Raw genomic sequence first — 22365 nt, forward strand, 5'->3', positions numbered from 1 at the left:
GCCATCTGCAAGGGTTTCACTGAGGAAGCAGTGATCTGCTCAGGATGCATTTCAGTGGTTCAGGAGACAAATAACCAACACTTAGGCGGCATATAAAGTCAGATACAGCTTGATTTTTCTGACGTTGTAAAGAGCAGACTAAGAGACAAGTGGGCTTTTACTGGAGACAAAATAATATCGAACATTAAATCAAATTTCAGCCAAATCATGTAAAATACACCAGGAACAGACACATTATTGTATCAATTAACTGCCCACTTTATTGCACAAAAATGTAAATGATTCATATGGTTTATCTGATAATACAAAAACAAGTCACTTAATTCGATTGTTGAGACTATAATTCACTGTGTCCTTGTCTGTCATCAAATATTCATTTAACAGGCACATTAAAACAGACAAATAAAAGCAGCCCATTTCAACCCAATGCATTTTTTAGTAAAGCAACTTAAAGCATTTTATTTTTTGATGTAAATAGTTTTTCTTCCGTACGATTGTCTTAAAGAAAATGTTTCTTGGTCACATACACATGACAATAACGCATCACATAGAAAAAAAAAATGTTCAAAGCAGTACTGTGTAAAGCAAAATCATAATACTGCAGTTTCAAAACATAACTTAAAATAATACCGTCCTTCAATAATCACTTGATTAAAAATCATACACATACATACAAAGGCCCTTTATTGTAAGCCAAGAGAGCTTTAACAGCAGCTCAGTTGTTCATTGATGCTGCTATCACCCCCCCACATAACGTCCTTTAAAACATCTGAAACGTTACATTACATGCTTGCTTACATCACATGTAACTGTCTCACAAAACGTACCATTCAGTGGCTCCAACGGAAACACACAGATGAACATCTACATTCAGGCTGTGAAGGCACATTTGGCTTTAGCAAGTCAAACAACCACATTTCCCTGATGTTTCATGCAGCAGAGGCTGGAAGTTGTGGTCATATATATTTTGGTAAAAAGTCTGTCTCTGCATCTCAGATGCCTTGCTACATTATCATTCCAGGTGTTCTGACGATCAATGCCTTTGACTTTACACTCACAACAGAGGTGATCCAAAATATGGAAGAGCAAAAATGGCATTTAGGTCACAAAAGACATCTCTCTCATCCACTCTTGAGTAAGCTCAGTTACAATCAGAACGGAAAAGGCACAATGAAAACTTAGCTTATAGCTACTGCATGATAAGGCCTGTACTCCCGCACTACTGCAATATTGCTGTAAGAAGCTGAATTAGTTTTGACCTGTTTAGGTGGTCTTGGGAAGTGCTACCTGTCGCATTTTTCAAGTCAGATGTTATATTCTTCTTTAAGAGTGTAGCTGGCTGATAAAATGTGGTATTTAGCAAGCAATCGGGATTAGCTAAGGCATAACGTTAATGGAATAAAGCTAATGTGCATTAGAAAGACAGGGTTCGTGTACATGCTATACAAATACCTGAACGCATCCTCTAGAAACGGCACGGTATGTAAAATAATCCTGAAAAAGCTTATTTTCATCAAAACACAGCGTACCGGAGCATAAACCAGCTTTGGTGTTTTAACTGTGCCATTCTCCTGATGCAGAGGCACTTGATGTAAACTCAATATTGTGAATCCAGTCTTGCATCTTGTCAGCTGCACTTCAGGTTCATTTTACATGTTAAAGTTGCTACATGGATGACATGCTGCCGGTCAAAGCACAATGAATGTAACAAAGAGGAAAAAAAAGACATGTAGGGACACGGAGGGGTCGCTGCAAGTGTTCAAATGGCTGCCATCTTTTCTTCACCTGGGTACAGGAGGAAGAGGAGGAGCTCCCCTTTCCTTTTTACCAGGACCTAAAAATAAAGCAAAGGAACATTGGAGTTAGTGGTTTCAGAACCTTTTTAAATCATATTTTCTTTCAATAGGTGGCACTTGGTCCATATTTGGACTATTTTCCAACAAAGTTTTACAATAGAGTGCCATCTTAAGGTAGACTTTAGAGGGTGTGCACCTACAGTTCAATTTAGACCTATAGTATAGTATATATACATAGAGTTTTAATGGATGACCCCTGAGTGGAAAAACATTCAAAATGGCCGCTGCCGCTAATTTTAGGACTGGGAGCCTTACAAATATATGTATCATCTTGAAATAAAGTTGGTCTCCACTGGGATCTTTGTGAACTTTCATCTAATCTGTGGACCACACAAAGCCTGGAAGCATATAAAAGTCTGAATCCCAGGTTGAACTTCAGTGAGGGATCGGTCAGTAAAATGAAGGCGATGAGGAACCCAACCGACATTCTACTTATACGTATACAGACAGGTTTGTAGAAACATATTTTATTTTATCCAAACTTTTGTAATATAAACTGTAAGTTTGGATGACATTTTAGTACAGAATCCACCCTTGTTATATGTGAGCATAGCTGCGACTTATTAAAAGGTTTTGGAGGCACATTTTTGGTGGTTCTTTAAGCTTTTCCCTGGTAGCGCCTCAGTTTATAGAACTGGCAAAACATCCGACTCGTGATCCGACTTGGAGCCTATCCCAGCCGTCATTGGGCGAGAGGCAGGGTACAACCTGGACAGTAGATGTAGCACAACAGCTCTTAACCTTTTTGATGCGTTCTCCAGTTCGTCTTTTTTTGCCACTCAGTGGCTAAAAGTGGGTGTAATAATATACATTCCTTCTATATTTTACTTTTACTCTATTTTACAGAGGAGCAGTTTGGATATGGATGTGTACATTAAATTGAAATAAAAAGTGACAGCTATACGATCAGCTAGGTATAGATCTATAGACATAGGTTCAAAGATAGGCAGCCCTATCAAACATGGGACTGACTGCTAAGATGAGTTAACAGATTATTATAAACTAAATGGTTCAAGCAGAAATTAAAGCCCAAAACTCCAAAATATTTGAAATGCTATGATTTGGAAATCTCACAAACCAATTTCTTTTCACAACAGAGCATAGAAAACATATCAAATGTTGAAATTGAGACACTTAGATAAAAGTATGCTTATGGGTGATAAGCACCTTAGATAATACCATACCTATAATAAGATAATAATACCTTAGATAATCCTATCTATTTTGGGGAGTTTATATACTGGCAGGCTAAAACTAGATAAACAGCCTCATTTCTGCATTTAGTGAAGGCCAAAGCAGCCTGTGGGACTGGTTAGTAAAGCCACAAGTCAAGGATGATCATGGAAGTAAGTTGAGATTTGTGAAAAAGGATTTGTTTGACATAATCTAGCTTGGCTTCACTAAGAGGTGAACAGGTTGGACTGTGATGATTTGCAGCTGGGAGGAGACTTGAAATCTAAGGCCACGGTTCTCAGATGGACAATGGTGGATTGTCATTCTGGGTTGTTGCCCTGAGGAGGGAAGTTCAATTATTTCAGGAATGGAGCTGTTCTGCCGTGGTGAAGAAAGATCTGAGCCAAAAGACAAATCTAAGCGTGTCCAATTCATCACTTTTTCTTTAAGTCGGTTTCACCTGATTTAAACATAAGATAATTGAGATTATCAGATCCATTATTGTGTTGCCTTCGGTTTCACACTGATACTCTTCTGTTGTCCATGGCAACTTTTAGGAATCTCAATAAACCCTGAATGTCTCTGCAGTGATCTCAGTATCATTGGAATTTTGTGTGCGGGTACATGAGTGACTCACCTCTGCCGTCTGTCTTGGAGATCTTGCTTGGGTAGGTCTTTTGGAAGGGAACGTAGGGCTCAGGTGGAGGAAAGTCTGACACTGGGTGAAAAATGAACCGGCTCTCCCACTCATCTGTTCAAGGAAAGAAATGATGGTTTGAGTGGTTTCTGTATCCACTCACATGATTTCTTATGAACGGACTCATATGAACGGAGGGGAATGGATTTTTGTTGAGGCACAGGAAACGTGGTCGTTTTTTTAAGGCAGGACTTCTAAAGCCCCCCATTACTCCTTGTACCCACTGCCTTCCTAAACAAACTCACTTCATAAGGTGGAAGGATAAAAACAACAGAAATGGAGGCCAGTGGGTTTCTCTGCTCTTGCTGAGCTATGTGGTAAAAACAACACTGAGGGCAGCGGTTTCATTTCTTTTAGATTATCAAAGCTCATTCAGAAAAAGATGGCCAGTTCTCTATAAGAAGGAGTTTGCACCATATGCCTGTAAAGCCTCCCGTGGCACGCATCTTTAACCTCATTCTGCTCGCTGTAATCATTTAATCTTATTCTCTAGAATTAATTGTATTAATTCCAATTCAATTTTACCAGAACTCAAATTTCATCTCAACTTTGAGGGATTTACTCACCTTGTATTTGGTTGTGGTGAGAGTTTTGGAAACCGTTCCCCATGGGTGGTGGAGGAGGAAGGGCCCCTCCTTGCCCCGGCCGGTCCGGAGGCAGGGGAGGTCTGCCTCCAGGCCCACCACGCGGGGGCTCTGGGCCTGGCCTACCAACGGGAGACGCTGCAGACGATGACCTCACGCTACCTCCACCCACGTTACGACCGGAAGGAGGTGGGGGAGGAAGAGGGCCTTTGGACGTAGAAATAAAAATTGTTTAGGGATTTCATGACACTGAATACCAAATAAAAACAGCATCCTTGACATTTCTCATCTATCGTTTATGAGCCACAGTAATCCATCTTTCAGACAATCAATGAAGACTATTCACCTGTGCGTGCTGATGATTGGTTCCTTCCAAAAGATGGTGGTCTCTCATTTGGTGGAGGAGGGAGAGGTCCTGTCCGACCATGTGGCGGTGCTGGAGCATGGCTAGAGAAGAAAAACTGAATCTTAATCTATACATCAGTTTCACACAAAATAATCTTAAATGGAGACTAAAGCGATTAAGTCGACAGATGTTTTTAAAACAATGATACATCAACAGATATATTTTCAAGGTGAATAACCTGACACCTGCCAGAACAGTTCAGGCATAAGAACCTCAGGAGCAAACCAGGGAATCTCCCAAATACTCCAATCTATGTGCTCAGCACACACTGTGGTTACAACTGGAAAATTCCCAGTACAATTCAGATTGAGGTGAGTTAAGAAAACTGAAAAATGAGAGCTTAATTTGGCCTAAAATTCCAACAACTCAATTAAAAGCATTTTCTATGGAAGCCACCAGAAGACTTTTGCATGATGTGTGAAAAACAGCTATTAGATGTGAACCGATTTGTTTCTCAAAGCCATCAAGCAGACAGTTTTCATCGGTACCTGTTGAGCGAGCTGTTTCTCTGGGGCAGACGAGGTGTGTTGTGGTCATCCCCTCCAGCCGGGCTGGGTGGGATGGGGGGAGGGCCTGGTCGCCCTGGTGGCAGAGGTGGCCCACCTCCACCAGCTGGGGAACGACTGGATGAGGAAGAGAAGGAGGGAGGTGGTTTGGAATTGACAGATGGGGGAGGAGGGGGCATGTCACGGGGCATGGATGGCCGTTGGCCTCCTGAGGGGGCTGGTGGTGGGGGTGGTCGGTCGTCAGGAAGCGGAGGCCTCCCTCCTGGAGCTGGAGGTAAGGGAGGTCTGCTGCTGTTAGGAGGTGGAGGAGGGGGCGCAGAGAAGCCTGGTCGAGGTCCGGCTGGTGAGCCTCCTGGTGGGGGAGGGAGAGATCCATGCCTCCCTGGTGGAACACTAGGTGGTGGAGGTGCACAGGCAGGGCCGGGTCTGGGTCCTCCAGGGAGTGATGGCGGGCCCCCGCGAGACTGGAAGTTCTGGAGGGGTCTAGGTGTGTTGGGTACAGGCGGAGGGGCTCCTGGAGTGTCTTGTCTCGAGGAAAAATTTGGGCGGCCCCGAGGAAGATCGGGGGCATTGTTACGGGCACCTGTAGGGGCACCTGGCAATTTAGGCGGGCCAGAGGAGCTGCCACCACCACCAAAAGGGCTGGGCCCACCCGGGCGGCCTGCTGGTGGGAGGATAGGTCCTCGGCTGGGTCCCGAGTCTGGGACAGACAAAAAAAATTTAAAGAAAAATGAAATATGAGCTCATACTGTATGAGGAGTTTCCTGGATTGTACTTTCACTTATCACTTCTTACCAGTGGAGTGACTGTTTCCTGAAGACCTCAGTTTTGGCATCCCTCCCGCAAACAGACCTCCTAAACCACCACCACCACCTCCACCTCCACCTCCTCCTCCACCACCACCACCACCTCCCCCACCTCCTCCTCCTTTGGGTTCTGAGGAGAAAGAAAAGATAGCAACTTTTTATCATAACCTCTTGCCTTAGGATGAGGATGCTTTCTTCTCTGGGTGTGTGCTGCAGATCCTCCTTTTTCCTCTGCTGTGTTTCACCTGGACATGTGACTGAGTAAGTTCTGACTCCAGTAAGTTTCACTTTTACTCCTCATTAAATTATTAATGTACACACAAATCTTCTGACCAATATTGATTGAGAACGCCATTACTGGCAACTGCTGAGCTGCTGTAATGTGTTTTAATGGGATAAACTTCCCTGTTGAGGTAAAAGTGACAGTACTTGGAACTGAGAGGGTAATGTTATTATTCCAAGTCTCTGACAACATTATGGAAAAGGGTCTCTTGCCCACAGAGAGGCCTCGCCCTGAAATTTCACGGGAGGCTATCTGTTGCAGAGCACATTTGGTGTGTGAGAGTAGCAGGGGAATTGAAGCTGGAATTTATTTAGCTGGAAAACAAGTTTGTAATTGAAGTTTTGTGCAGTTCAACCTGGGGCAGCAAATTGCCAAACCACAATGTTATCGACTGAGATGTAAACTCTCCTGTCTGTACAATGCGGCTTACAAAGCACCTTCTAGCTGAAGAAACATGTTGTTCCAAGAGGGGATAAACCTGCTACAGACTGAGAGCAAGTTTAACTCCTCCTTGTGTTTACTCTTCTCCCTTTTCTCAATTTGTAGGAGCTCCTCTTCCGTACACTCCAGCCCAAATGAACAGGATTGACCACTGACATCATCAAAATCAGCTAAATATTCAGCCAGGACATGTGGATGTAAATTAATGCTCAGAATTCCTCCACATTTGAGGCTCTGACTGCTAAATTAAACTGCCAGATCTGGTTAGAATCCTGTTGTAACCATAACATGCATACAAATAACAGGCAGTGATAGGATAAAACACAGGCTGGAAGAAAGGAAACTTGTATAGGCATCATCTGCAAGATGCTGTCAGACACTTAACAATCTGAGGATGTCTGCTGCAACCAGGAGCACTTTGAGGTTGCCTCACATCACTAACCCATGTTGTTACGCTGCAGTTGCTAGTAATGGCGCTCTCACTGTGTCCCATAGCTAAGATGGCTCTGCCTCTCAAACATGAGTGATAAGAAGGTCCATGTTGAAACATCTCAGCATTTTGTAAGTAAAACCAAACAGGCGCAGACTTACTGTCCAATATGGGTCCACTGCGGTCATTTGTAACGGCTTTCTTTAGTCTTGTACCTTTAGAGATATCAGACAAAAGAGCATTTCTTCCATGCTGCTCTGAACGGTTTAGAGATGGCTTCTCTGTGTTGGCCTGAAACACAAACACAGAGTCCACACACCTTTACTGAAAGCATCTTTAAAGCTCAAAAATAAATGAATAAACACAGGTAGATACAATTCTGAGGAGAAAAAGCTGCAGGTTTTCTTTACAACCACTCAAACAGCAGTGGGGGCGTTATGGCATATTTCATCCACAAGATGTCTCTGCTGACCAGGGTAAAGAGGGCCGATCAGAAGGCTGGATGGAGAAACAGATGACTTACAACATTAAATGTGGGAGGAGGGGGAGGCCCTGGGGGTGGTGGGGGAGGCGGGGCTGGCATCTTCTGCTCTCTTCTTTACTTTACTTGGACTGGATGCTGCACCCTGGAGGACAGATCACACATAATGAAATAACAAGCTGGTAGTGAAAGATGTTTTCACTAGGTTAAACTGGACAGTGGGGCCCTTCAGGCAGTGACGCAGAGCACCTATAAACCAAAGATAAATCAAAACACTGCATTATGACTCCCCTGCTGTTACTTTTACCTCCATCACAGACGAGACATTTTTACATTCAAATCTTTGTTCTGCAGAGATGAGTTGGGATTCTCACACTTAATCAGGCCACTTAAATTTTCTGAAAAGCAATAAATATGATGACTATCTACTGAAGGAAGGAAGAAACAAAAGCATAATTGAAAGCTGCATCTAATGGCAATTAAACGTTTGCATCCGACTGTGCTGCAGCGACGGTGATGAGTGAGTAAACAAGGAGAAAGAAAGCTCTTGTTCTCAAGAAGCAGTGGTAGCAGCAGTTACTTTCATTTCCCTAAATGTGTTTGAGAGTTTGAGAAGATATTCGCAGAATACAGACTGACACTTTGGAGGGTTATGTCCTATACTGGCAGACATCACAGACTCATCTCTGGTGGCTTCAGCAGGAAGCGATTGTGCTCAACAAATAAAACTCCAGCAACTGCATAGATGACTGAAAGTTTAGAAACGCAGCTTTTAGTTTTAGTACCATAATAATTACACATCCTCAGTTCATTCAGTAGGTTATGTATTGAGGAACTAAGAGTCAAGCAAACATACAGCTTGTTTGGCATGTGATAAATCGCAGGTTATAAATATGTCATCTAGCAGGAACTTGAGTGTCAAGTGCCATGAAACCTGTAAACATGCAAGGATTCTGCGTAACTGCTTTGTGCAACTGTTGCTGCATTTAATTCATTTCATGTAATTCCACTCAAATAACAGTACAGTTCAAAATATTACAATTCATTTCTGCCATCAGTGCAACTTTAGGACCGTATCCATAATCTGTTACAATGGATAATTGTACCTCAAAAGTGTTCTAAAGTTCATCTCTGAACTGGTGATGAATGATAAACTACACTTCCTGATCCAAAACTTTAAAGGAATCTAACAAACACCAGAACATGCATCGGCTAATTCAAACGTCATAGTTAGTACACATTGCCACTTAAGCTCTTTACAGGCATGAGATGCATAACTTGAGTGGACTGCTTAGTGATTCGGGCACCGGCCACTTGTCACAGTTTCATTCACGTGTCTGTGAAAGTGGTGAGAGATGAGGTTCGTGCAGGACTTGACAGAAATCTAAGCTTTGTGTGATACAGAAGTCTTTACACTGTCGCAGCTAAAAGCATCACTTTTTTAAATGTTTGCTTGTTGAACAGTCGGTGCTGTAAAAGAACTCTGATTGGCCGCTTACTCATAAGTGACTCATTTACTAACACTAACAGTGTAGCTGATGTCAACTCAAATAAAATCTTTTACTTCGTACAGTCTCCACAGTCACTGCTGTTTGTCAGATGAGAAGCCACAGCACCACAAAAAAGTCCTTACCGAGTTCCTCATGAGAACATGTCCTTTGCCATCAGAATTCATATCAATCTAACAAGCTTTCAGCACTGTGCTGAATAAAATAGCAGTGAAGGGGAGCTTTTAAATCAAATATTGATTTAGATAGAGTGCAGAAGCATCAGCAGTTTTATAAAGGATTAAATGATTTGCAATAAAACATAAGCAAAAAGCAAATAAAAAGGGTTAAAATACACTAAACAACAGGCTTTTGAAGGCTAATATTACCCAAAGGATCATTGGTTAAGTAAAAGCTCTTTTTAAGAGTTAGTTTTAAGCACAGTTTTGAAGGAACTTCCCTACACAGACTTGGGTCATTTGAATATGACAGAGCGATGCCACTGAGGGCTTTTTAAGTGAAAAGCTGTTCTAAACTTTACAGGAAGCCAATGTAGAAATGCTATAACTGGAGAAATGTGATCTTTTCTGTTTTAGCTGTAATCAACAGAACTCTGCAGACACTCTAGTCATCTCAGGACAAATCATGCCTACAAATACACCCATGATATCACTTTCATAGGATTACTCCCACCTGTATAATCAATGCTAACAAGAATTAAGTGCACCAAGTTGCACACACTTAAAACTGCACATTACACACTGTTCCTCACACACACATATTCAAATTCACACTGAAATCCCCCCCGCTCAAGCTCACAAAAATACTCAAACGGCTCTGCCTCTCAATTCTTTTCAAGTCACACAGACTTCAGACCATCCTCGAGGGGCCTCTGACTTCCTGCATGCAGCAACAAACAGGAAGTCACCACACGCCTCCAGCACCGCAGCCATCCGGCTGCCAGGATGACTTTGACACCTCAACATCACAGCTACGCATCATTTTAATATTCTCATTTTCCTTCTCTCGACTGTGCTTCGCACCCCAATGCATGAGTTTATCACCTCTCCCTCCCTCCTTCAGCATGATCTCTATAATTTTCTCCACAATCTTGACGTTTACCCTTACATCTTCTACAAGCCTCCTTTTTACAGAGCTCACTCATTCCTGCAGGGCTTTCCTCCTTAAACAACTCACTTAGACACAGGTGAGACTTTCCACTGTAGGCAATATGTTGCCTTCGCTTCCTCAAGGAACTCTGAAGCTCCTGTTTCATCAAAAATCTCCAAGAGCAAAATATCCCCTGACAATCCAAACTTCATCTGAATGGAGATGACGTCAAACCAAAAAACAACTAACTCTGTGGCACAACACAATTAATGCATATATAGCAGATATTAACCTCACCCTAAAACAGGATGTTCCATGTGATCACTTATGCTGTTTGCATTCATCTTTTATGCAACTGTCAATTTCCCAAAAATAAACCATTATGTTAAAAAGCACTTAAATTCCACAGAAAATAAGCTCGCTGAGAGCGAACAGGACAGTACATATGCCTCAATAACACAGCTGAAACCTGCCACCCTTCCCATGGGGGCGGAATGCATGGGAATGTCAGCATGACCAGACAACTAAGAAGCACAGTGAAGTCGAGCGGAAGTTGGACTTCATGGAAACCTGAGGCTGTGATTCCTTCTTAACAAATTCTGTGGTCACATTCAAATCAGCCAAAGACTCAAAACTACACAGAAATACCACGAAGAAGTTTGAGGACAGAAGCTTCTTTCCAAATTTATTTATAAAAACTCCCCCATTTCAAGACTCTGACTTGCACAGAGCGCACTGATGGTCATTTCTGCGTCTTTTTCTTGATATTTCAGACAACCAGAGTTTCTAAAAATATTTGCTGCAGCCTCACAGATGTGAAACTACCAGTTTTGCTTGTAAACCACTCATTGTGACCTTAAATTACAGCAGAGGACGGTCACAACTCGCTGACATACTGTTGTCATCATACAGTGCGGGTTACCAGCTAATTCAAAACATCTCAGCACTAATGCAGAGCAGAAGGAGGGTCTGATGGTAACAGCTGGCAGCTATATCTAGAGATATCACTTCTGCTTGACATACAGTGCTTAGAAGTTCATTTTTTTTGGAGGACTTTCGATGTTACATCCCAAATTGATGACTGAGCTACACAGCAAATTGTCTCATAGTCTAAAAATAATAATATGAGTTGCTCATATGATTGCATAAGAATGGCAGACTGCCTGGTCAGCAGAGTCTTATCAAGGCCCCATTTTTAAACACTTTTTTTGGAAATACACTGTTTTTCCACAGAATCTGAAGAGCTGATACAACATATGACCCCATTTGTGGCAAAGGGGTTCCTGGTTTGCATATCCGTTTGGGGACTTTTTGTGTGGAGTTTTCATATTTTTCCTCGGCCTACGTCAGTTTCCTCTCAGTTAAAAAAAAAAAATCTTTATATATGTGTAAGTGTGAGCGTGCACGGCCTCAGCTGCACCGGAGACCTGTCTACAGTTTACTCTACCTCAGGATGGATTCTAAAAGATGGACATAGCAACAGTGACGTCACCCACTGGTTTGTAAAGCCTCAAGTTCGGAAATCGGAGAACACATCATCAGGATCTATATACAGTTTGATCAAAAGAAAGAAAGAAAGAAAACTGTACAGGAGAAAACATCTGGCTGCAAATTTAGAAGAGCCAAATACACACATACTGTATATAGCCACCGTGCAAACAACTACATGCTTCTGTTCAGCCTCTTCCTCTGTGTGGCTAACATTAAAAGGCTAAAGTGAACTCACAAAGAGTTAGCAGATTATGCTGAACCTCAAGAGCAGGGCTGACACCGTCTTTATTTGTGGTTATAATTTGTTTTAATGTGACTGCTGCTTTCATAGTTCTGTTCAGGACAGAACATCTAAGCTAGCATGTTGACTCATTTCCTGTAGCACTGACGAAATAATACTGAGTCAAGTGCAGATGAAAGACAAGCAGTTGGGACTCATAGGCTGCAAGGACAGAGGCCTGTGGCGGAAAACCCCTCCCTGGTTTTACATAGCTGATGGATGGCATTTTACCAACGTGTTACTTTAAAATCTTATCATTTCAAAGAGAAAAATGAGCATTGAATTGAGACAATGCAGAAACATCCGCTTTTGTGTTGAAATTTTAAATCGACTACAAAACTTCCCTCTATCTTCCCTCACACACAGCCTAATAAAGCATTCGCCATGTCTCCTGACAGACAGAGATATGAGGGCATTAAAGGTTTTGCATCTTTTGAGGAGACATAACCAACACACACACACACAAAGGCTCATATATGTTTAAGTTTACAAATGACCATAAAAAGTCTTCTTCAGCCTGTGGCTCTAAATCCTAATAAGAGTTTCATGTACACCTTCCCTGACACAGATACTCAGTACCCTTACATGCACAGCTGTGTCGACCTAAGATTATAGCTCAACTTGGCTAATTAACTGGACCGCCGGCCTTGTCCAAGCTGACTAACGCAGTAATCAGCTTTTTCCTAGTGTCATGTAAACACGTCTAACGTTGACAGCGACCTGCTCCTTCCTTAATGTCACATATGAACACATTCAGGGGCTGAATATGTTCTGATGCTCTAAGATTAACTCACACAGCCGACTTAAAGGCTTTCAGAGACCACTGTGGATGTCACTTAAAAGCAAAGTATTACATTTTGGTTACTTTTTAAAGCAGAACTTGGTAACCTTGAGAAGAGGTTAGCTTAAGAATTTGAATAAATACAACTTGCAGATCCTTCCGCTGCTATGCCTCAGCTCTGTCTCCAAACACCTCCCTGCAGAGAGGGCTGCCATTCACACATGGGCTCGTAATGCATACTGTAGAAAAGGAAGTGCAGTTTGGGTTTTTTTTCACCTTTGCTTCAAGTCAAAACTATCCAGCATATCCAGGTCACTTTTTTCGCTTCATGTTCCTAAAGCCTAGTTATCACCACAGGATTGCAAACCTGATTTTCACCTCACAGAAACTGTTGGAGGTTGCAGACAAATGGCCGAGAACTGAGGCAAATGAGTTGTTCTTTCAGATCATAGGTTCAACAGTCCTCATTTGTGAGGCTTGTGAAGACATCTTAGCCTCCAACTAGCGCGTTTTATACTTTCAAAAAGTTGTCGGAGGTGAACTGCAGCCAATGACAGCACAAGACACGAGGTCAGGGGCCACAGTCTGCTGCAGTCTGTTCACATCGATGACGGAGAGAAGAGAAAAATGCCATTTCTCTTCATGGTTAGCATAAGAGACTGTAAAACATCTGCATGGCAGCTGGAACTAACTCTGGCTAAGTCTTCAGCCACACAAAAAAAAACTTTATAGTGTGTCACCCCCATAGCTGTATAATGTGAACTATACAACGATCCAACAAAAGTAAAAGTCTCATAATCTAAACTTGGCTTAACGCTTGAATTGAAGGTCAAACAAGTAAGGTTGTCAAAACTTTTTCACCACCATTCTCTCGATACTGCTTCTATTTTCCATTCCGTCTTCTATCTGAAGGTGAAAGACACATTATCGTACTTTAACCAGTCCGAGGTAAGCTTTAAACACACACACAGACACAGTGAGAAGTTAATTATAGAAATGATGTTTCATATTTTAACTCAACTCCACTGAGACTCTCAGAGGACTCACAAATGAACAACTAACAACGAGGCACCATAAACCATAAGACCACCAAACACAGCTTGTTTACGATAATTCAAAACTATTAGGATTACATACTGTGTGAAAACACATGCGTGTCTTCGCTGGAAACCAAAGAAAAACTAAAAACGGGTCAAATTGAGTTCAGACAGAACGTAAATTCATACATACTGAATGCAGTCCAGGGTAGTAATAAATGTGCCTGAGGTGGGCAGAAACAGCGCTGAGTGGCTAAGCTAACATCCTGTAGTGTGTTCAGATGCACTTGCTCGCTCACACACACACACACACACGCACGCACACACACGCACGCACACGCACACACACGCACACACACGCACACACACACACATACATATCTGGAAACACATGAGGCTCTACTTGCTTCACTTTAGTCCTCAACTCAGCAGGTTTTATTCTTTATTTGAAGTGTGGAAAGGATCAAACTAAAGGTGGAGTATATGTCTTTGTTTATTCCGGATACTAATGACTTCCTTACATCCTTCCTCACATTCAAATAGAATCTGTTTCAGTACAAAGTTTTAACAGACAGAAAGCCTAATCTATCAAATCACAAGGATGTGCAATATAACCACATTACCATTATTTTTCCCTTTTTCCTCAAAAGTTTCCTTCAAGTTTATTCTTCGTTATGGACTCCTAATGAATATGAAAGAATGGCTGCTGCATGAAAGTTTATGAGCTTTAATCTGAGTAGGTTTATGAAAACTTGTCCTTTTAAGACAAGCTTTAGAGTGCAAGGCGAGAACGTGTTTTTTGACTCAAAAGAGATCACACGTGGCCGAGGGTTTACTGAAAGCTGATAAAAAGCCTTCTGTGAGGATGTGAAAGAAAGAAATGATCGAGCAAGTGGACATACTTAAGATAAGGACCCCAAACAAAGGCAAATATCTAACAGAGAGACTTTAAAAAAAGGACGTGAATTAGGAAAAAAAGAAAACAACCTGATAAACCGAGGAACACATTCTCTTTTGCATCATGTAGTAAAAGCCTTTGTTGGCCCACAGCAACAACTCTCCCAGAGGCAGACATACATCTGTGAATCACATTGGTGCTTCTCTAACGGCTTGAGTATGAGCACGTTTTAGAGGCCAGTGTCAGATCTGTTGTTTAGTTTTTCTTTTCTCTTTTTTAGACACATCGGGTTCCAAACTCGTCACCATAAACGTACGTCATCTGGACTCATCACCATACAGTTACTTTACAGATGGTTCCCCCATGTTGTGGGAAGCTACTACTCTATTAAGAAGCTAAATAAAACCCAATAAATGAATAGCAATCAGACACTGTTCCTGCGGGGGACACAAAATAAAACCAGGGAACTGGCTTCAATACTTGGTGCAAAAGCACCAAAAGGGATCGACCACATGGCCTATTTTTCTGCCGCAGGTTATAGGGGAGTTTTCCGTGCACTTGGACGCTTGAAGCTCACTCTATGACATTTCTTTGTTCAGCAGGATAACAATCCTGAACATACGTATATTCAGTATGTTCAGCGGTCCATAATATACGAAAAGACTCTTCAGATAAACAGGTGGAAAATTCTTTACTGGCTGAGAAAATCACCTGATCTAAATCAAAGTGAGCGGGTGAAAGCCAGACTGACACAAGATAAAAACATTATCTTTAAATCAGTTTGGCCAAAACTGGACCTTTAAAATGCGCGTTTACACGTAAGTCTAAAGTTTTTAAAAAAAATCAGCCCATTAAGCTGATGTGTCAACTCACGACCTGTTAAAGCATTTCCAGACTGTCGCTCTGCTCTAATAAAATCTTTATTTGATCACTGCAGCGGTCACTATAAATCACTATTCAACTCAACGTCTGTGCAGTGGATTCAGCTGTACTTACACGATTAATGCTCTCCCACAGAGGAAGTTAGAAGCAGCAGAATATCTAAACCTCACAGCACCGGACATACGTCAGTTAATAACTCGATTCTACTGAATGTCAACAGCTACCAGGATGGTGGTCCAGTTAAACGGTCCAGTCAAGCTGTAACTGTAGCTCAATTCAACTGTGCATGTAACCATGCAGAGAGAGACCACACAACAAGTGAAGACCTGAGAGCACAAGCAGGGAATATTATCCACAAAATACTAAAGGATGATTTGGTTTGATTTCATTCGTGTCTGTTCAATCATTTCTGCAGCCCTATGTCTTGAGGCTGTAATGTAACATATTGTCTATTTTCACAGTGAAACACGGAGCTTACAGAACACATCATTAATTAATAACTGCTCAAGTTCTAATGATTCAAAGTCAGAGCAAATGTACTGTATCTGGGCTCAGTAAAGTTGGTCTTGTCATCCAGACTAATATCAAACTACTCATCAACATGTGGTCAGATTTCTCACTTTGTTTTACAGTTAAATTCAAGCAAACATATGGAAAACAAATGGTCCAGACACTCACTGGCAGATAAGTTACACACAACTACATTACTGCAACTGAATTACTCCAAAAGATACCAGCATGAGGCCTACTTAGACGAAAGACGTCCCTCCCACACTGCTGCTGCACATTTGACAGGCAAAGAAAATAAAAACAAGGCTACTTACTCAATCTGAGTCCATAGAAGAATTAGCAGTATGTTCAGAAGGCAGTAGAAGAAGCACCTTAGTTCATTCCTCATAAAAATGCAAAATGTGAACAGCAGCCACATACAGCTGAAAATGGAAAAAAGCAGAAGGTTAGCAGCATCTAAAAAAAATCTTAAAAAAACATTCGGTGCTGGTAAAACTTCTTGATTCCTCTTCCTCTAAACTCACAACACACATTCAGAGAAGTCCTACTTCACCATACGCAGGCTTTATATATGGTATTCACCACATCCTCTTTTTCAGTTCCCCACCTGATGGAGGGGGAGGAGTAATAAAGTCTCCACTTAAGAAGAAGTCTGCAAAAGCAGGTCTATAAAACACTGAGAATATAAATCAACAAATACATCTCCAATTGGCCGCAAAGTTTGATGCAACTTTTAAACTCAAATGCAGTAATTTACCAGTGTTTCCATGTGGGTTAAAGTCAGTTCAAGGTTTTAACATCAGACCATCTCCATCCACTGGGCTGAGCAGCTCAAAAAGTCTGATGTCGTTGCATCGGGTTTGATACACAATGACATTATTGTGAAACACTACTTCCTCTGCGTGTCCCGAGACCAGACATTTAAGAAAAATCCATGATATAACACAGAGTGGAGAAGTGACTGTTCTCTTGTTTGGCCCGACTGGCTATCATCAAAAGACGGCCTCTCGGGGGAATAGCTGATGTTTTAGAGCTCCTCGTGTAGCAGCCAGATATGGGGATCACGTCCAGGAGTGCACGTCCAGGAGTGCACGTGAAGGCGATCGGTTTGGAGAAAAGTCGTCTGCTGGCAGACAACAGCTTAAAGTTTGGGTTTTGCATTTCCACCAACTTGATTATTTTCTTCTTGAACTGATTCCTTGTTTTGTAGAGAGTCAGAAACAATTTGAGAGATGTCACTGCACATGCTTTAACTGTTTATCAAAATGACAAATGATACTGAGATGGAGTCAAATGAAGCCCACGTATTTAAACTTGTACTTAAGATCAGTACTTGTGACTCTGCCACTGATTTTGTTCTGTTGCTGTCACTGCAACCTGCTAACTGACTGGAAACTGGGGGCCAATTTTGATCCGGGCTGCACTTCTCAGTCTTTAGCTGCATGGTGAACAACAATAAACCTGCTTGTGCAGAATCACTGCAGTCCATTTGCCCTTCCTAGCTTGTTCAGACAGAGTGGAGTTATTCTCCACCTGAAAGTAAATTGATCCCAGCTCATACTGCTGCTGAACAAAAAGGTTAGCGTAGCTCCGCAGCAGTCACTTCCTGTACTCTCCGTGTCACACTTCCTGCCTCGCAACAGTCAGAGGCAGTCTGCCAACCCACCATCGACTGTGCTTTCATACTCTGACTCGTCTACCCTTTAAAGCCAACTTCAGCAGCAGAGTCACCATGGCTTTCCCCAGTGTACTCAGCTGTTTTTCTTTACCAGATTCCAGTCTCCACGGAGAGGAAAAATGTGTCTGAGCTCAAACTTCAGCCTACGATATAAAAAGGCCAGTGTTCCTCACACTGCAACTGGCTAATACATCAAGAACAAAGTGCTAACACTTCAAAATCTGCACCTCAACTTCATGCAAAACAAATGTGTGGTCGCTGTCGGTACTGAAAACTGATTTGGGGTAAACTTACAAACATCCCAAAGTCAAGCATTCCTTCATATTCCTTTATAAAATGGTTCAAACAAGGCAATTCCTCAGAAATCTGGACTGTTTCCTCAAAAGCTTTGAAGTACCTTTTTTTTTAAATCATGTAATAGAAGAAGACTGAATAAATAGCAAACTCTTGATCAAAGCAGCATACACTTGCAGGCAGGATAATAAAAATCATACAGCAGGCGATTTTCTAAGTTTAACTAGTCATGTGCACAGAAACCAGCTTTTAGACTGAATGCCATGTATTTGGCTTTTTATTGTAGTACATACTGATGCAATGTTCTGTGAATGCAACATCAGCAATTCAGGCTGAAACTACAGAAAACTGCAAGAACAACTCAAGGAACAACTTGAAAACTGAACGATATTTATCTGAACAGCAAGTTAGCAAGCCAGAAGCTAGCTTTAATACCACTGAATTCAAATTCAGTGTTCCCTGGCTTCTGTTTTTACAAAATATGCGACTACGCTGTGGCAAATTGCATTCTTTTAACCAGTTTTTGAACACTTCCAAGGAAGAATTCCACATTTATCTTCAGGCAAAGAGTTCTCATGATGTTCCAAATAAATGGAGATTTGACTTTGCTTTTTATGTGGAAAACAAAACAAGGGTTGGAAAGTTTTAGTGGCTGCATGGTGATGTAGCGGTTGGCACCGTCGCCTCTCAGCTGGAAGTGTCCCGGCGCCAACTTTGGCTGTGTGAAGTGTGCATGTTGTGTATGCATGGGTTCTCTCCAGGTACTCCGGCTTCCTCCCATAATCCAGAAACACGCACGTTAGATTAACTGGGGATGTGTGTGTGGTTGTTCGCCTCTGTGTGACCCTGACTGGCGACCTGTCCAGGGAGTGCCCTGCCTCTCATCCTATGACACCTGGGACAGGTTCCAGCAGCATACAGACTAAGGCAGTGGCCTTGGTGGAGGAAGTGCTCTCTGTTCTTCTTCTTTGAGACCGGTTGACATAAGCAATGACCTTGCAGTGTCTCCACTGATAATGTCTCTGTTAAGTAAGTTCTGTTAAGTGCAAATGTTAATATTTACCTCCTAAGCAAGAAGAGTTGGGCTGAAAAAAGCAAAGGAATATACCTTTAATCTTCTAACTTACATAATGTACTATAAATAAAGAATAATATAGCCTCTGTGACTTCCGTCATTGGTTTGTGGGTTGCTGTTTGAAGTTGTAAGTTTGTCATTTGGTTGTCATCGTCTTAGGTTTTGGAAGTTAAAGTGTAAAGTATGGCTGATAAAATGATGAGTCTCCCACGGACTCATAGTGACCACACCACTAATTATGCACAATTTAAAGCCTGGAGAGAATTAAAAAAAAGAAAAGGTAATAGTTACCCCTACAGCTGTCATGAAAGACATTAGCTCATGATCAAAACCTTAAATGTATCTATTTCAGCTGTAACTTTGTTCTTTAAGGGGATGGAGTCGCTTTTGAAGCAAGCCTAAACTGACCATTTAAGCAGCAGATTTGAGCTTTTTTACTTTCTTGTCTGGTTCCAGGGACTGCCCCTGATGTCACAGTCACATGAACATTAGTTCAGCTCGCCCACAGGCAATTTGGTCACTTTAGATGCTCTGTAATCAGTCACCAGATTACACAGGACTCATTAACTGTGGGCCAGTCTGCCTAAAAGAGACTGAAGGATGGAGACTGCAGGATGAATGCTAATCAAGTGCTGCAAGTTCACACTGTGGCACTTCCTGATGATAGCCTGCCTGCTGGGCTGGACACCAACCACACATGAGGCACATGGTCATGAGTTTTAGAGTTAGATGTACAGAGTGATGTCAAGATCACATGCTTACACAGGAAGCTGAGCACAAAAGGAGAGCATAGTAATGCAATATGTTTCTACTTATACCCACATGGATGACACAAAATACAAGACTCTTCTGACCACAAAACCACAATGTGATCCAGAACAGTATTTCAATTCAGTCAGATCGGCTCAATATTCCCAGCAAAAAAAAAAAAGAAAGTCTGTTCAAGACAAATCTGACTAAATTAAAGAGCAGGGGGGGATATGACTGAGAGCCAACCAGCCCCTCACTTCCTAACCAACGCTGGAATCGCCCCACTGTGCTCCTGAGGAATGCCAAGACCTCAGAGCTACAATGAGATAAAACTAGTTCAGTGACAAAGCACATGAATTCGAACACAACCAGAGGCAACGTGAGCACATTCACAAGGCTTTTCGCTGTTGTGCAATGACCAACACACTTTTGATGAAACCTCACCATAATCCGACTGGCCTGGCGCAATAATAACTGAACTAGTAGCTTTCCAAAGGAACTGTTTTAATCCAAAATGAAGAAAGGTGTGCACAGTGTACATCTACAGATAACTGCATCATAAAAAGGTAACATGTGACGCCTGATGTGGTCCAGTCAAAGTTTGTTGCAAAGCTCAAATGTGAAGGAAACACCAACAGAATAAGAAGAAAGATCCAATCGTTCATTTTCTATACCAGCTTACTCCAGTTGGGGGTCGCGGGTGGGGGGGCTGGAGTCTGTTCCATTGGGGGAGAGGCAGGGTACACCCTGGACGGGTCGCCAGTCGCATCACAGGGCTAGAATAAACCTCTCATACTTTGGCAAACTGTGCTGAAAGAGAACCTCAAAGCACCTTGTTCGAGTCAGGCTGGAAATAAGAAGCTCACAAAGGAACTGACGTCACCCCTCAGTTTGTGAAAACGCTGTTTTGATGAGTAGCTTCATGGGAAATTTGGCTGTATTAATACAAAACATGCAGGAGCGACTCAAAACCTAACTGCATCATCTGGTGTGCTGGTCCAGCTGTGGGAGCTTTGATTTCATACGATTTCACTGGGATTAGCATGTTTTAGGAACATTTTAAAAGCAAATTTTGGCCAGACTAATACGATAATCCCACTCAGTAACTGTTACACGGTTCCTTTAATGAGTTCGCCTTTTATAAACATTTAGTGACTTCTGGGAGTTTCATCCCTTCTGAAAACATTCCCCGGTTTAGTGAGCATTTGAAAAATGAGGATGAACTGCTGGGTCCTGCTTTGGACTACGCTTAATGTCTCAAGCATAAAATCTTCTGGTTGTCAAGATGACACGTTGCCTCAAAGCAAAACCAACATCAACTTATCTCAAAAGTCACTGGAATCTTATTTTTGTCAACTAAGCTTTCAAATCTAACTTTCCACTTCCATCATCTTGTCCAGTTTAAATTTCATTTTTGTTCAGCGTATGACATATTTGCTCTGAACTAGAGCACACGACCATCTTCAAGGTCAAACCACCATGAAACAAAAGAAGAACCTACAATAAATATCAGATTGCGCAATATATAAAAAAAATGTTTTTCAAAACTCTGTAGCAACACAGATGCAGAAACAGAGAAGTCCATTTAAAACATACTAAAAATTTCCAAAATGTCAAAAAGCACAAGAGCATCGGTTACATTACTGTGTCATAATGTGACTCAGCATGGCTTTAAGTAACTGTGGAGGAAGAACTTGTTCCCTGTGAAACTGTCACACCAATATGACATTACTCTGAATTCCACATTTCACAACAAACACTTCTATAAACTTCTGCAACACTGTCTCAAGCCTTTAGTGCATGAAGAGTACCTTACTGCATGCAGCCAAATGGCCTTCTGTCCAACATACTCTCCTCCGCAACCACTGTAGCCTACAAAACGCAGTCTGTGCAGCTAACTGTAAGGGCTTTTTGTTGTTCATGCATGTGTGCGTGCATCCAGCAGTGGTCCCTGAACTCGGGTCTCACGGTTTCCGCTTTCCGATTTTCCACACCCGCACACAAATCCAGACTCCGACCAAACTTAACGTAACGTTTTCTTAGCCTACCTCTAGAAGTTTGAAATGTTGTGCACGGCTGAAAATCTTCCATCGACCGTAAATAAACTGCGGTTGGCGTTGAAGAGCTCCGCAGCCAATCCTGAAGTCTGTAGAGGAGAACTGGTGGGCAGTCAGACAGGCCAGCTAACTGGCCACACCCAGAGCGCTGTGTACACTGGGTTGAGCCAAGATTTCAGAACGTGTCAGTGCGGGTTCTACATTCGGGATTAATATAAATTTAAAAGGATATAATATAATTCCATAGAACACATGGGCCATGGCATAATAATAAGTTTTAGTGCCTTAATTTTGGGACAGTTACAGCCATAGTTAAACGCCCCTCTGTATACACAACGTCAATAGTGGAAGTTCTCCAGAGTTACAGCAGTG

The 22365-nt window shown here is 42.0% G+C and overlaps 1 protein-coding gene across 2 annotated transcripts; it reads right to left on the minus strand.

Annotated features, from left to right (window-relative positions):
- Positions 1–234: 234 nt before the first annotated feature.
- Positions 235–22095, minus strand: wipf1b (WAS/WASL interacting protein family, member 1b). Of its 2 annotated transcripts, XM_072390581.1 has the most exons (10): positions 21985–22095; positions 16454–16561; positions 7706–7808; positions 7344–7473; positions 6018–6158; positions 5205–5922; positions 4657–4757; positions 4293–4517; positions 3667–3780; positions 235–1834 (listed from the first exon to the last, which is right to left on the minus strand). In XM_072390581.1, exons 3-10 carry the CDS (start codon positions 7763–7765, stop codon positions 1782–1784), a joined length of 1542 nt encoding a protein of 513 aa, XP_072246682.1. In that variant the 5' UTR covers positions 7766–7808; positions 16454–16561; positions 21985–22095; the 3' UTR covers positions 235–1781. The 2 variants fall into 2 exon arrangements, with proteins under 2 accessions (XP_072246682.1, XP_072246683.1); XM_072390582.1 differs by lacking the exon at positions 16454–16561.
- Positions 22096–22365: the final 270 nt, after the last annotated feature.

This window comes from Leuresthes tenuis, unplaced genomic scaffold (genome assembly GCF_036924035.1).
Source record: "Leuresthes tenuis unplaced genomic scaffold, fLeuTen1.0.hap1 SCAF_8, whole genome shotgun sequence".
NCBI lineage: Eukaryota > Metazoa > Chordata > Actinopteri > Atheriniformes > Atherinopsidae > Leuresthes > Leuresthes tenuis.